This window comes from Panthera onca, chromosome F2 (assembly GCF_046562875.1).
Source record: "Panthera onca isolate mPanOnc1 chromosome F2, mPanOnc1 haplotype 2, whole genome shotgun sequence".
Classification (NCBI taxonomy): domain Eukaryota; kingdom Metazoa; phylum Chordata; class Mammalia; order Carnivora; family Felidae; genus Panthera; species Panthera onca.
The window spans coordinates 73,660,264-73,675,011 of NC_138356.1; the positions used below are offsets into that span (position 1 = coordinate 73,660,264).

General features: G+C 39.1%; 1 protein-coding gene across 4 annotated transcripts in view; it reads left to right on the top strand.

The window, feature by feature from the left end:
• Window positions 1-14,748, top strand: part of EFR3A (EFR3 homolog A) — a 105,322-nt gene that overhangs the window by 41,572 nt on the left and 49,002 nt on the right. For all 4 annotated transcript variants that reach the window (XM_078441980.2, XM_078441979.2, XM_060611344.3 and 1 more), the window contains 6 exons: window positions 1,449-1,576; window positions 3,051-3,201; window positions 5,832-5,953; window positions 10,426-10,575; window positions 11,143-11,280; window positions 14,068-14,146. In XM_078441980.2, coding sequence (XP_078298106.2) covers window positions 1,449-1,576; window positions 3,051-3,201; window positions 5,832-5,953; window positions 10,426-10,575; window positions 11,143-11,280; window positions 14,068-14,146 — 768 coding nt within the window. The remainder of the gene's footprint in view (window positions 1-1,448; window positions 1,577-3,050; window positions 3,202-5,831; window positions 5,954-10,425; window positions 10,576-11,142; window positions 11,281-14,067; window positions 14,147-14,748) is intronic.

Here is a 14,748-nt window from a genome sequence, read left to right on the forward strand (position 1 = left end):
ACAACAACAAAAACCCAGGAAAGAGGCTAACTGATGGAGTCAAATCCTGGGCCGTATGAGGCAGACAGAAAGAGCATAAGCAAACGTTTCTCTAAGATGAGTCCTTTGAAAATAGGGGTCTTTTGTTTTGCATGGGGTAGGGTTTCTTAATTCAGGTTCTGTTGACCTTCTGATCTAGTTAGTTCTTTGCTGTTGGGCTATCCTGTGCATTGTGGGATGTTTGTTAGCATCCCTGGCCTCTACCCGAAATGCTGGTACACCCCCTGCCCAGCTGTGACAACCCAAAATGTCTCCAGACATTGCCCCACGGGGTGCAGTCTCCCTGGTTGAGAACCACTGGTCTGGAGGGCACTGAGAAAACGGGGGTGGAGGGTTGCCAGTAAATTCTACTCCAATGGCTTCCATCTTCTGAGAAGGAGGAGAGGAGCTCATTTGATGTCAGAGAGGGAAGAGAGGTGGCCGTAGGAGCAAGTTTGAGGACAACCAAGTAGGTAAAAATAGGAGGGATTGACTCCATTGGTGATGGAGCAGTAGTAAGGCAAAAAGCCAGAGAATATGGAGGGGCCAGTAGAAAGTGCAGACTTATAAAATTTTTAGTTGTAGATTCACCATTTAACATAATTCTTTTTTTTTTAAGTGACCTCTACACCCCATGTGGGGCATGAACTCATGACTCTGGGATCCAGAGTCGCGTGCTCTTCTGACTGAGCCAGCCAGGCGCCCCTAGCATAATTTTTCTGTCTTCCTTTCCACCTCCTCTGACAATCCTAAGGAACGCTTAGTTTCTTGGGCTATATATGACTAAAAAGTTTAGGCTGAGAATTGATTTGTTGTCTAAGGGTGGGGAGAACCGTCAGACCTGTGGCCTGGGTCTCCCTGTAGAGGGCAGAGACAAACGAAAGTTTGCTGATCCCACACCAGGGGACTCTTGTTTTTTTTAGTATGTTGGATGAGCAGAGAAACACGCAGTCCTTAATACATTCTCATTTATTAATTAAGGCTTTGTAATGATATCAGCAACTTTGAATCATTTTAACAACATGTTCACTGTCATCTTTGTAAAGGAGTAAAATCGACTTAACGTAACTGTAAAATTTTAAAATCGAAACAAATTTGTTTGAAATCTTTCCACATTTTAAAATACATCTCATTCCCTGCATATTGCAGTTAGTTGAGCAGTCTCTATTTAGGAAGGTGTTACAGTAATTCATCACTTACGAAGGTATATTTAAATGTTCTACTTAAATGGGACATTTGTTTAACTTTCTGAGAATTCTGTATCCAGAATGCCATAAAAGGAGATTATCGCCAGAAAGGTTCAGCCTAAAGGATGGATTTAATCACAAATCCAGAAGGGGGCATGTGAAGCAAGCAATGCTTAGAAATAAAAAAAGTATCTATGAAGATGTAGACAGCCTACTTACCTCGTTCTTCTTCTTAACTTTTAGGATGGCCTCGTTAAAGCAGACATGGAGAAATTGACATTTTATGCAGTATCTGCTCCAGAGAAGTTGGATCGAATTGGTTCTTACTTAGCAGAAAGGTTGAGCAGGGATGTTGTCAGACATCGTTCTGGGTAAGAAAACTAATCGCTGCTAATACTGTATCTCTGAAAATGCTTCCTAGGCTAAATCATGCTATGAATTGTTTTGTCATCTAGTCACACAGAGATGCTCTGTGGAGGATAAAACTTTGTAATATTTTACAGGGAAATATGTCATCCCATATAGATGTTTGCAGCTTTCATTACTTTCCTGATGGTCATGGGTTTTTTTGTTGTTTTTTTTTTTTTTTATTTTTTTTTACGTCTATTTATTTTTGAGAGAGACAGTGTGAGTGGGGGGGAGAGAGAGAGAGGGAGACACAGAATCAGAAGCAGGCTCCAGGCTGCAAGCTGTCAGCACAGAGCCCCATGCGGGGCTCGAACTCACAGACCATGAGATCATAACCTGAGCCGAAGTCTGCCGCTTAACCGACTGAGCCACCCAGGCGCCCCCTGATGGTCATGTTTTAAGAATAGACTCATGCAAGTTAATGGAGTGGCCTTTAGCTTAAACATCCATTAATTTTTGATATTTTAATATTTCTCTAATGGAGATAGTAGAAATTGACTCTCTTAGTGTATTGATGCGATATTATAATTTAAAAATCAGTCTCTAAATTTGAAACAAACAGAAAGATTCTGTTAACCAACCGATTTTTATCTATCAGTGGAATAATAAAAGAGATAATGAATGAGAACTACATGAGGCTTAGATATTAAAGGTCCAGAGTATGTAAGCATGCTGATTTGAAACTGTGCTGACTGTATCCCTACCTATAAATAAAGGTCTGCCTTCTTAATCTAGTCTCTGTGGATGAACAGTACTAACTTGGATAGTTTGGATTATAAATAGTTTTCCATATTCATTTCATGATCCTAGTTTTCTAGAGAACTCCGTCCTTCAAGTGATACTGGTTTTCTCTGCTTCCAAATTATTAACTGCTTGGAACACTATAGTGAGTCTTGATACAAAAAGTTCTATAATTATTGAAGCAAAGGTATCTAAAGTCAATTTTCATTTTTGGTATGAGCTTTAAAATCTGATGAATTATAGGGTCGAATTTATGAGCTGTTTACTGATGATATTCTGTTGTTGCTGGTAATGTTTTTGTACACTTACATTTACAAATACAAGTAGATTATATTGGAAATTTTAGGCACATTGCTTATAGTAACTATTTTGGGTTAGATACAGAGATAATATGGTTAGAAGTCTGGAAAATGGTAGATGTCCATGTTTACAAAGAAAAATGTACACAAAGCTAATGTTGAAGCTCTGGAAGAGTTTGGAGAGGAGGGAAAATGGTACCATTTTGTATACTTCAGCATGAGGGTTATTGTATAATCTAAGATCGTTAGTACTTGTGAGAAGTAAGTTTTCACTTAGAAACTACTAAATTTGCCTTTCTCTGTCCTGCGCATTTACATTTAATTATTCCAGTAAAGAGCACCTAGGAGAATTTGGAGAGCTAGAAATGCTCTGACATTATTTTTCTCTTCTATTTAGGTATGTTTTAATTGCTATGGAAGCCTTGGACCAACTTCTGATGGCTTGCCATTCTCAAAGCATCAAGCCATTTGTAGAAAGCTTTCTGCATATGGTAGCAAAGCTGCTAGAATCCGGGGAACCAAAGCTTCAAGTGCTTGGAACAAATTCTGTGAGTAAAACTATTCTCTATCTTTCAGATTAATAAGCATATTGAGAATTGGTCTCTTAGAATGTTTTTGCCTGGGAAAGACACCTGCTCTGGTCAGGGCGGTGGGACAGACAGCACAGATGTGGAGGATTAGGACACTGGCTCAGTGGGCGGAGCATGTGACTCTTCATCTCGACGTGTGTGTTGGAGCCCCAGGGAGGGTATGGAGACTTTTAAAAAATAAAATCTTAAAAAAAAGAAAAAAGAAAAGAAATAGCACCGTCTCTATCTTTTTTGTTGCTCCTTGTGAAACCTGCACTACCACCTGATCATAAAGAGCATTGGGAAATCTTTTGGCCATAAAGTCGTAAAAGTTCCTTATACTCAAAGGCAGCAGGAGCTGCTTATGTCAATGACCGCTTGGTCTGTACTCTTAACTTGTGACTTGCAATAAATGGAAAGAGAATAAAGTTTCTCCTTCTAAAAATTTTCCAGAACATTCAACTTTTGAATGGTCATTTAAAACATTTCTGATTTATTTAAAGTGATACGCTTATCGTAGCAAATGTGGAAAGTTAAGAAAATATGAAAGAGTAAACAAGACGTTTGTAATTCCAGTTTCCGGAAGTAATCCTTCAGTCTTTTTCTTTTTTTAAAATATGTATTAGAAAGTGGGGAACATGTTATAGATAGACTTTGTGTGGTTTTTTTCCCACTTAGATTTTTTTTAACATTTCCTGATATAATTTAAGGTTTATTTTTATGAAAAATATAAATACTCAGTTTAATCTTTTCTGGAACATCACGCAGCCAGTGTGTAGTGTGAGAATCTTGAAAATTGGAGTCCGACCCCTACCCACCAATGCCTGCGTCACCACTTAATGTCAGTGTGGACAAATGATTTCACCTCTTGAATTTCAGTGTTGCTGTCTGTAAGATGGGGAGAAGGATACCTTCTTATGGGGCTGTTTGAATGATTAAACGGGAACTTGTGTGAACCACCTAGCACAGTCCCTGGCACAGAGTAGGTAATGAATGTCTGTTTAATCGCAACGAGGAGTAGTATTTGTGGCCCTTTTCTAGATAATATGAATCATAAAATTAGCATTTAAGACTGGTGACTTAGCTCCGGCAGAATTAATTTAGAAATGCCTTGGTATCATTTCATTTTCTCACATCTGTTCTATTCTTATTTCAGTTTAGTTTTCAGGAAAGTGTTGGTAAATCTGGTTGAATAATTCTTTTGGTGACAGCCTTTCGAGCCATCAGTCTGTATCCTGGCAGGTGTTCATATATATTTAAATTTGTCAGTAAAGTCACAGTGTTGCTTTAGGCGGTCTAGTACCCAGAAGTAACACATCACTGAGTGACTGGAAAGTTAATGAGAAAACAAAGTACACAATAAGGAACCTTAGGGCCAGGTCTGTGAACATGTAGGATATTTAAAACTTCCCAAATACATAGATTTTTTTTTTTTTCATATCTAGAAAGGAGGTAGAATAAATTTTACCATCTCAGTACTTTTCTTCTTTGTTGAGTGTACATTTCTTTCAGTTTATGTTCCCTTTCCTTGACTCATCTAATTGGTATAAGTATTACTCATGCAGGTGTTATGTCACAACTGTCAAGGAAGACTTGGTGTCCATGATTAAGGAGTAAAATTTTCTGCAGGTTTGGTTAGGCCCAACTGAGGTTATCATTGAAGCACTGTCTGTATCTAGGAAATGTAGAAGAGCTTTAGAGGAAGACCTTTCCTTCTGTCAGAGACTGGGCTCACTCAAACTGGATTAAAAAGTTAAATTTAATACTTATAATGCTATATTCCTGATTTTCTAAAGTTTATTAAAAATTTCCTTTTTTTTTTTTTTTTTTTTTTTAAGTTTATTTTTGAGAGAGAACACGAGCAGGGGAGGGACAGAGAGAGGCAGAGAAAGATTCCCAAGCAGGCTCTGTGCTGTGAGTGTAGAGCCTGACGTGAGACTCGAACCCACGAATTGCAAGATCATGACCTGAGCCGAAACCAAGAATTGGACACTTAACTGGCTGAGCCACCGCAGCGCCTCCAAAAGGAACTTTTAATTTTTAATTTAATTTAATTTTTAATTTTCTGTTTCTAATGTTTATTTATTCTGGAGAGAGAGACAGAGCACAAGCAGGGGAGGGGCAGAGAGAGAGACACCGAATCCGAAGCAGGCTCCAGGCTCTGAGCTGTCAGCACAGAGCCCGACGCGGGGCTCAAACTCACAAACTGCGAGATCATGACCTGAGCCAGAATAGAGGCGCCTTGGTGGCTCAGGTGGTTAGGCGTTCGACTCTCTGTTTCGGCTCAGGTTATGATCTCAGGTCATGATGTTGCAGTTGGTGAGATTGAGCCCTGGGTCTGGCTCTGTGCTGTCCATACAGAGCCTATTTGGTATTCTGTCTCTCTTCCTCTCCTCCTGGCCTTCCTGCACTCTCTCTCTTTCAAAATAAATAATAAAGTTAAAAAAAAATTCCTTTTGTATGTATGTGGCACTTGTGAGATTTTATATATTTCATTTGCTACTTACTTGGATAGTTCTTGTTAACGTAACAAATATTGGATGAAAGTAAATGTGTTCCATACTTTCAAAAAGGTGATAACATGTTTATATTATTGTTTTGTTTTTTAGTTTGTCAAATTTGCAAATATCGAAGAAGACACACCGTCCTATCACCGACGTTACGACTTTTTTGTATCTCGCTTCAGTGCCATGTGTCATTCCTGTCATAGTGATCCAGAAATACGAACAGAGTATGTATTTACTCTGGGACATAGGGAGCGGTTTATTGATGAGTACTGTGTGTGTATATTTCATAATGATTACCAAAGGAAGTGGGAAAATACTATACATGCTTTTTTCCTAAAATATGACTTTCTGTGGCTGTTTGAAGGATTGGGTGGAAAGAGTGGTTTCTCAACTTAGAGTAAACTTCGCAGTCTTCCCTGTCACCTGGAATGCCCTTTCCCCCCTCCCCTGCCATCCCATCATCATCTCTTGTTCCTTTTGCCCTAATCCAACCAGTGGTGTCTTTGCTGTTCTTGAACACGTCGGGCGCAGTTCCCCTTCAGGGCCTTTGGACTAAGTGGTCTCTGCCTCGAATGATACCCCGGCTACCCATGGGGCTGTCCACCCTACTTTGCTCAGCTTCCTGCCCACATGTCACCTCCTCAGGAGAGTCCTCCCCTGCTTACCTTTTACTTACTAAATATCAACCCTCCCATCCCATTCCCGGTTCCTCTTTTCTCTTCTTTTCATCTCGGTTTCTGTTCCTCCATAGAGTATGAATTCCAGGAGGACGGAGTCCTTGCTTTGAGGGCTGTTCTATCACTAGCACTTTGCATAGTGCTGAGCACACAAGGGGCTCTCGATAAGTACTGTTTGAAGGAATACATAAGTGAACTGAATGAATGAATGTCTGTTACTGAATGTTGTCAGTCTGAAGTTATCATAACAACCGATTTGGGTGTTTTTAAACATTTCTTCTAGATACTTCCTAGTAAGCTGGAATCAAATACTTCTCTACAAACACAGTCTATAGATTGATATTTATGTGGAAATGAGAAGCTTTAAAGTTAATAATTACAATCAAAATGACCTTGGTAAATACATAAAGTAGTTTGAGCTTTACCATACTACACTGATACAGACTAACCCGAATTCAGACAGTTATTATAGGCAGTTTATAGTCAAGATTCAGCTCGTTTGTAATTTTTACTTTTAAAATAAGTGAGTGTGTGAAAATATAAGGAACTAGCTTTTAGTGTGCATGCTATATTGTTTACACAAACCAAAACAAATGTGAGAAGTTATTTTAACTTGGAGAAAGAAAGCTGAGGTGATTTAATAGCTCTTATCAGATACAAACATGCTGTCTGACACACTGTATGTGTAATTCTTCCTCAGTTTAGTATTGGCCATTTAAAGTTGCTGCTATACCTTTATTAGGAGTGTAAAGCCTTAGAAAGGTAGAGATAACTGTAATCGTCTTGTTAATTTCCTCTTTCTTCCAACCATGATTAAAATCTTTGTTTTTTTCTACCTGAAGGACATTTAAAAAGTGTTTTATAAAATTTGTCCCTGTTCTCAGAGACTGACATTAACTTGTTAATGGGACAAAAAGTTATAGATTGGCTAAAGAAAAGGACACTTTTTTTCAAGATTTTGCCCATTTTGTTTTCTTTTAAAATAAAGTAAATTTGCATAATGCAGAATTTTTTTGGTTTGGTATTATAAATATTAGTAACCTCTACACAGACATTTCCCAAATTTTGGTTGAAGTGAATTTTACATATAAACTAGGTGAAATGTGTTTGTGATATCCATAATATTTATGAAAGGGTACATTTAAGAAGTTCAAAAATTTATTATTTATGGTGTCTTATTTTTAAGTATTTACTGCCCCCTAGTGAAAGATTTTGTCTTGTGAACATATTTTCACATAACATTTTTCTTTAATATTTACAAAAAGAAATTTGAAGTTTTGTAAATACAAGTGAAAAGCCTTGGGGTACATTTTTCTAATTCTGGGTCTTTCCAGAATTATATGATATTTGAAATTCCACAGTGACATTCCGTTTGAATCCTGAAACAGGGTTTGATTTATTTATTTTTTTTTTTTTTGCCGCAAGTAAAAGTCCTTTTTACTTTTTTAGGTTTTTTTTAGGCATATTAGTATTCCTATTCAGTTTCTCGTGTAGTTACTTATAATTTCCTTTATTTTTAGCAAAACTGTATCAAATAGAATTCAGGGGGGCTAGAGTATGGGGCTGAACACTCAGGATTTTCTTAAGATATTTGCCTTGTAGAAATGGTTCCCACCTGTAAAGTTGTACATCATAATCGTAAGCTCTAATTTCCTGAGCAACCTTCAGTTAAGGGTGCAATCATCATCATCGTCATCAAAATGATGAACAGTAGTAGGGGCAGCTAACACTTACCGGGTAACTACCGTGTGCCAATTTACTTAACATTTTATCGGCTAAACACGGTATGTGAATGAACTCATTTAGATCCTTATAACATTCCTGTGCCCCAGGCAAGTTCTATTTTACTGATAGGGAACCTATAAAATTCCTTTAAGGTCATGGCTGGTTAGGCCAGATCTAGATCCGAATGGGAGGCCAGCTGTGTAGCTGTAGACGCCTCCTTTGAATAAGGGCATCGCCATCTGCTGGGTCTTGCTGTGTCACGAGGCACCGACCCCCCCTCCTCCTGGCGTCCTGTTTGTTGCTGTGCTCTGTCCCACCTTTGCTCGGTCTTCTCATCAGCGGGGGGGTGGGGGGGGTAGCAGCAGGCACACAAAGCAGACACTGTGGTAGTAATGCTGGGCTTGCCCACTTGTAGCTCTGTAAGAGTCTCTCGGGACTTTGTTTTAGAGAGTGGCATGTGTAGGTACAGCTTTGAAATAGGCAAAATCTTTTTTTTTTTTTAATAAAAAAAATGTTTTATTTATTTTGGGGGCGGAGAGTGAGCAGGAGAGGTGCAGAGAGAGGGGAGTACCCAAAATCCGAAGCAGGCTCCAGGCTCCAAGCTGTCAGCACAGAGCCCGATGCGGGGCTTGAACTCACAGACCTTGAGATCATGACCTGAGCCAAAGTCGGACGCTCAACTGACTGAGCCACCCAGGCACCCTGGCAAAATCTGTCTTTATGTCTCCTGTTCACTCTCTTATCTGTTCAGTATCCTGTTCTCCATCTGCCATTCCTGAATGCCTGTGTTATATCTATCCCCATGGCTTTATAAAGCGTGGTCACCCCCTTCCCGGTATCTTTCATTCTTTAAAACCTACAGCTTTTGGAAGACTGCTGACTGAGCTGAATAAATCTCTGTTGATGAGTATTTCCAGTAGTAGCAAAAAAGGAAGTAAATAACAGTCAGACTGGGCCCAAAGGAAGTTGTTTTTGAGCAGTTGGGTGACCAGGTTAGCACTGTTTGTGAGATTTTTCCTCCTCAGCTTTTGTATCCTATTTTCTAGTCATTTTTCTTCTCATTCTTAAATCTAAAGGCTTTTTTTTTTTTTTTTTTTTTTTTAACGTTTATTTGAGACGGAGAGAGTGCAAGCGGGAGAGGGGGTGGAGAGAGAGGGAGAGAGGATCCCAGCAGGCTTCACTTTGTCAGCGCAGAGCCCGATGTGGGGCTCCAGCTTCACAAATGGTGAGATCATGACCTGAGCCAAACTCAGTCTACTGAGCCATCCAGGTGCCCCCAAAGGATTAAAAAAATAAATAATTAAGAGTGAGGAAGAGCTTGAGGAAGTTGAAGGTTGTGGGTGGGGAGGGGGAAGGGAAGGCAGCCATCTCGCACTGGGTGGGTAGATCTTCAGTCACCCATGGACGGGATGTGTTTAAAATGGCTGAGCTGTTTGTACTCGTGTCATGATAGCTCTCATGTGTCACAATACCTTTATGGGAACCAGCTTAGTTCTCTATCTCCCTGGACTGCAGGAAGGGAGAGGCCCTTTGGGAGAAACCCTGAACGGGTCTGAGGAAGCGCTGAAGGGTGTTCGGGAAGAGAGAAATCCTGTTTTCACTCAGCTTCTGAGATTTCTAGGCAAAAAAGGAAAAGAATCTAGTTCACATTAGTTTGGATTATTGTTGTCCCTTAGGAAGGCCTAATGCTTTTTGATTGCATTCTTTTTTATTGAAAAATAATACATAGACTTGATATTAGTATATCTTATAGTCCCTTTAAACTTAAGTGCAGATTTTAAAAAGATGTTATTCAAAGTAAATCTTGGGGTGCCTGGCTGGCTCAGTTGGTAGGGCACGAGACTTTTGATCTTGGGGTTGTGAGTTCGAGCCCTGCGTTGGGGCTAGACATTACATTAGTAAATTAAAAAAAACAAAAAAATAAAGTAAATCTTTTTTGGAACTGCCATACCTCTGTCTTAGATTTTTGAGATTTTAATTTTTTAGATTGATTGTATTATTTTCATTTTGTTGACTTGAGATAATATTTACTTGGTTTTGATTCTTTTAACTAGACAGCCAGAGCAGACTTATTTAAATAACTTTTTTGGGAGGTGCCTGCAAGGAGCTCCTGCAAGGAGCCTGCTTGGGATTCTCTTTCTCCCTCTCTGCCCCTTCCCCATGCACGTTTGCTCTCTGTCTCTCTCTCTCTCTCTCTCCCCCTCTCTCTCCCCCTCTCTCTCAAATAAATAAACTTTAAAATGTTAAAAAGAAATCATTTTTTTCATGACTCATTTTTTTTTTCTGTTTTGTAGAATCCGAATTGCTGGAATCAGGGGTATTCAGGGAGTGGTTCGCAAAACAGTTAATGATGAACTTCGGGCTACCATTTGGGAACCCCAGCACATGGACAAAATTGTTCCGTCCCTGTTATTTAACATGCAGAAGATAGAAGAGGTTGACAGGTATTTAATAAAGATTTTCAGGTTGAGGGTGTGTTACTTTTGTACATGTGCATGTGTGCTTGCTTGCCCGATAAGAAAGTTGTGTCTTTAGTGTTACATAAAGAGTGGTCTCATAAATGTGAGGGAGTTTAAATATGTGCTCTTTTGAAAAATTACTCATCTTTAGTGATCACATTAGGCTTAGTGGACCACAGATTATTACTCATACACTTAAGGTTTTCTTTCTTTTAGAATAAATTTACACTTGCTGCTTATTATTGAGCATCCAGTCGTACTAACAGCTGCAAGTGTGAGAAGTAGAAGTTCTAGCCGAACATCTGTTATTCTGTAGACCCCCAGGATGCTCTAAGGGGGTTAGATCTAACCAAAATAATAATGGTAACAATAACCGCTATTCACCATTTTAAACAAAAGGTTAGGCTGGGTTTATTTCCTTTATTCTTCTAAGATATTTGGGGATACAGAGAAGACATTTGCACGTTGCCGAGGACTCAAGTCTGTTAGCTGTTACAACTAGTGTCGGAATTCTTGCATACGGTTTTCTTCATTTCTCCTTTTCTCCTCCAGTCGCATAGGCCCTCCTCCTTCTCCTTCTGCTGCTGACAAAGAAGAGAACCCTGCCGTGCTGGCTGAAAACTGCTTCAGGGAGCTGCTGGGTCGAGCGACTTTTGGGAATATGAATAACGCTGTTAGACCAGTTTTTGCGTAAGGAGTTGATATTGTCCTGGTTATTTGTGATCACGTGCCGTGTCAGTTCTGTGCTAATTCACTTACAGAGGACACATTTTGCTGGCATGAGTGCGTTACTGGTGGAAAGTGTAGCACTGTGGGAGGGGTATAGGCGTGAGTCGGCCGCCGTATTTTTGAGTGCCGTTCCAGCACTGTACCAGCCTTTCCCCTGAAAAATGAAATCCAGTCAGTGCGTGATGTCATATGCATCATTCGTTGTGAATTTTTCTCCCAGGCCTTGAGATGCATGTGCAGAGTAAAATATTCAGCAGTGTCCAAATGTGATGTACCTCTTTTTAGTAACTTCTGTGGTCATTTTTCCTAGTCCCTGGTTCTGTTTCGTGGCTTGCTTTTTCCCGGGGCTGGATTGCCTTAGTGCACGTGCTCTTCTCTAAATTTCATCTTACACCTGGTGACTGGTCAGAGCAGGACTATTAAATATCTCATGGGCACTTAGACTCTCCCCCCAGGGAAAATACACGTGTGAACTTTGAGTTTCTCCACAGAAACATTATCGCTTAGGCCTTGTTGTCAAGCCTTCGTACGGTCATCAGATGATAGATCGACTGTATAATAGGCTGTGTAATTTCTGGCCGTGTTTGCTAGTCTTTTGTTCATCGTTTGCCTCATCCTTTTCCCTTCCCAACTAATAATGTCTTCAGAGACATTATTTGACTACCGATTAGACTATGGTATTAGACATTATACAGACTACTGGAACACATGGAATTCTTTATTAAAGGCAAATATTTAGGTTAAAGTTGAGCTTTAGTTAATAAGAGTCTATAAACCACGAAATTGTACTAAAAATCATAGAATCATTAGATTTCCAAAGGGATCTCTGATTCTTCCACTGCCTGAAAAAGAAAAATTGAGATTTTGTGTTTAATGACTCTGTGGACATATGGAAATGCTACTGAGGAAATAATCAAAATGATGTCAGCTGTAACTAAAGGCAGATTTATTGTTCAGTATCCAGACATGCTGATTTAATAACGGAATTCTGGTTTTTATGTTAATACTCTTATTAAGTGAGAGGTAATCTATAAGGCCTTAAAAATCTAGAGAGTGATTGTAGAAGAAGCTACTAAATTAACTGTACTTGACTTGGGTAACCTGAAGTGGGGTTTATTTTTAGTATGTAGAACTTAGTGGACTTAAATCCTGATCAAATGTTAGCTAATTAAGTTTTTAATTAAATGTTAATTATATATTAGCTATTAATTAGCTAATTAAATAGTAAATGCCTAAGATACCATGTATTTGGGGGAATAGATACATAAATAAAACTGTCCTCGTCTTCAGCAAACTTTTTTTTTAAGTTTATTTTGAGAGAGTGCTCTCATGCACACGTGTGTGCACAGGGGAGAGGCAGAGAATCTTTTTTTTTTTTTTTAATTTTTTTTAAATGTTTATTTTTGAGAAAGAGAGAGAGAGAGAGAGAGAGAGTGCACGCGAGTGGGAGAGGGGCAGAGAGAGGGAGGGAGACACAGAATCCGAAGCAGGCTCCAGGCTCCGAGCTGTCAGCACAGAGCCCTATGTGAGGCCCAAACCCAGAAACCTCGAGATCATGACCTGAGCCGTAGTTGTTTTAGGTCTTCTCCCTTTTTACTTCCTGGCTCCTGAGCTCTCTAACGCATCATTCATTCCTTTGCTTCTCTGTGCTGTGTTCTAAGGTACTTTTCCAGATTTACTCACGAATTCTCTCTTCCTGCCTAATTTGCTGTTTAAACTGGTATTTAGTTTCTAGTTTGGCCCTGTATCTTTTATAAGTGAATGTTGTATTTGGTTTTTTTTTTTTCAAATCTGCCTGTCATCTTTGGTAGAGTTTTATTCAGTTGTCAAATTTTTGTCACCTTTTTTTTTTTTTCACTCTTTCATCCTAAAAGTGAACTTATTTTAAATTTCGAATCCATTAATTCCAGTGATACCTCCAGTCCTCAAAGATGAGACTCTGCCTCTCCTTCAAAGTGGCTCTTGAAATCCTAAGTTTGAGCTCACATTCAATGTAACTTTTATTTGTGGGACTTCTTTGAAGCCTGGATTTGTGGTGTTTCCTCCATGAGAGGCTTTATTTTGCTTCTGCTGAAGGCGCAGGCACAGGTGTTCTGCAGGCATCACTTTGAACTACATCCCTCAGTTTTTTGATCCACATGGATATTGTGAATTCTGGTAAACCACAGTGAAAGCCTGAGTACTGGGTGTATGGTTGAATTCTTTGGAGAGAATTCTATGGTTCCCCTCAGAGCCAAGGCCAATGCGTGCTAGTTTCTCGATAGTTTTCTACAGCAGAAAGTTCCCTGAGGCTGTCATCATTTAGGGGTCCTAAAATGATGCAGGGATTTCTGGTCTAATGGCTTGCCTTTCCTGAGTGGGCCCTAAGCTTGCTCTCCGGTCTCCTGTGTATATAACCCTTTACGTCACTGGCTGTCAGCCACCAGAGATCTAGGATACACCTAGGACAGCTGCTGACTTCACTGTAACCTAACCTCTCCAGATTCTTGCCTTCTGCGGGGTTTGAACTGAGGGACTTTCCTTTCTTGCCAGCTCATCTAGGTATTTCAGAGTCCTATATTCCAGCCTTTTATTGTTGTTGTTTTATGAAAGGATCTGGCAGTTGGGGAAAATGTATCATATTTCTGAAAATGGAGACATGAACTTTCTTTTAGATAGTATTCTTATGATAAGCTTTGCATATTGTCAGCTTCTAGAGGAAGAAAGCAGAATCAAAAAAACTCTTAAACTGACTTTCTTTAATTACAGGCATTTAGACCATCACAAACTATGGGATCCCAATGAATTTGCAGTTCACTGCTTTAAAATTATAATGTATTCCATTCAGGTAAGAATTGGTTAAGTATTTATCATATTTATGTAAGTAATTTTGTTTTTGTATTGATAAGCATACCATTAGAGGTAGGTATACAACATGTTCTTAGTTTCGTTTTTTGTCTCATTTTAATTTACCACTTATTTTCTTATTTGTCAAGATGAAAAGATATTTAATAAAAAGTAACATATCTTGTGATGATGTTTATGGTGCGTATATTTAAATATATTGTGTATTTATGTTTCACTGATAAACTGGTAATGGAATTGAAATTCATCACAGCAGCATATAGCTGGTAATAATCACTAACATTTATTGAGTTTATACTGTTAGGATAGTGCATGTATCAACTCCTCCAGCCTTTATAGAACCTGACGATGAGACACTCGACTCGACTGCGGAGGACTACACCTTAGATTTCCCCAAAACCTGAACAGACCCAGGTAGCTGTTAATTCAAGTGGGGATTTTAAGTCTTTTTTTTTATTTTTTACACAATCCGCATTTTTTTCTGTTTTAAAAAGTCACCCTTAATTCAAAGGAGATACGGTAGTAAGAAGCAGCATAGCTTTTACTGTAGGTCATACGAATATTTGCATCCTAGATGTGCTCTTT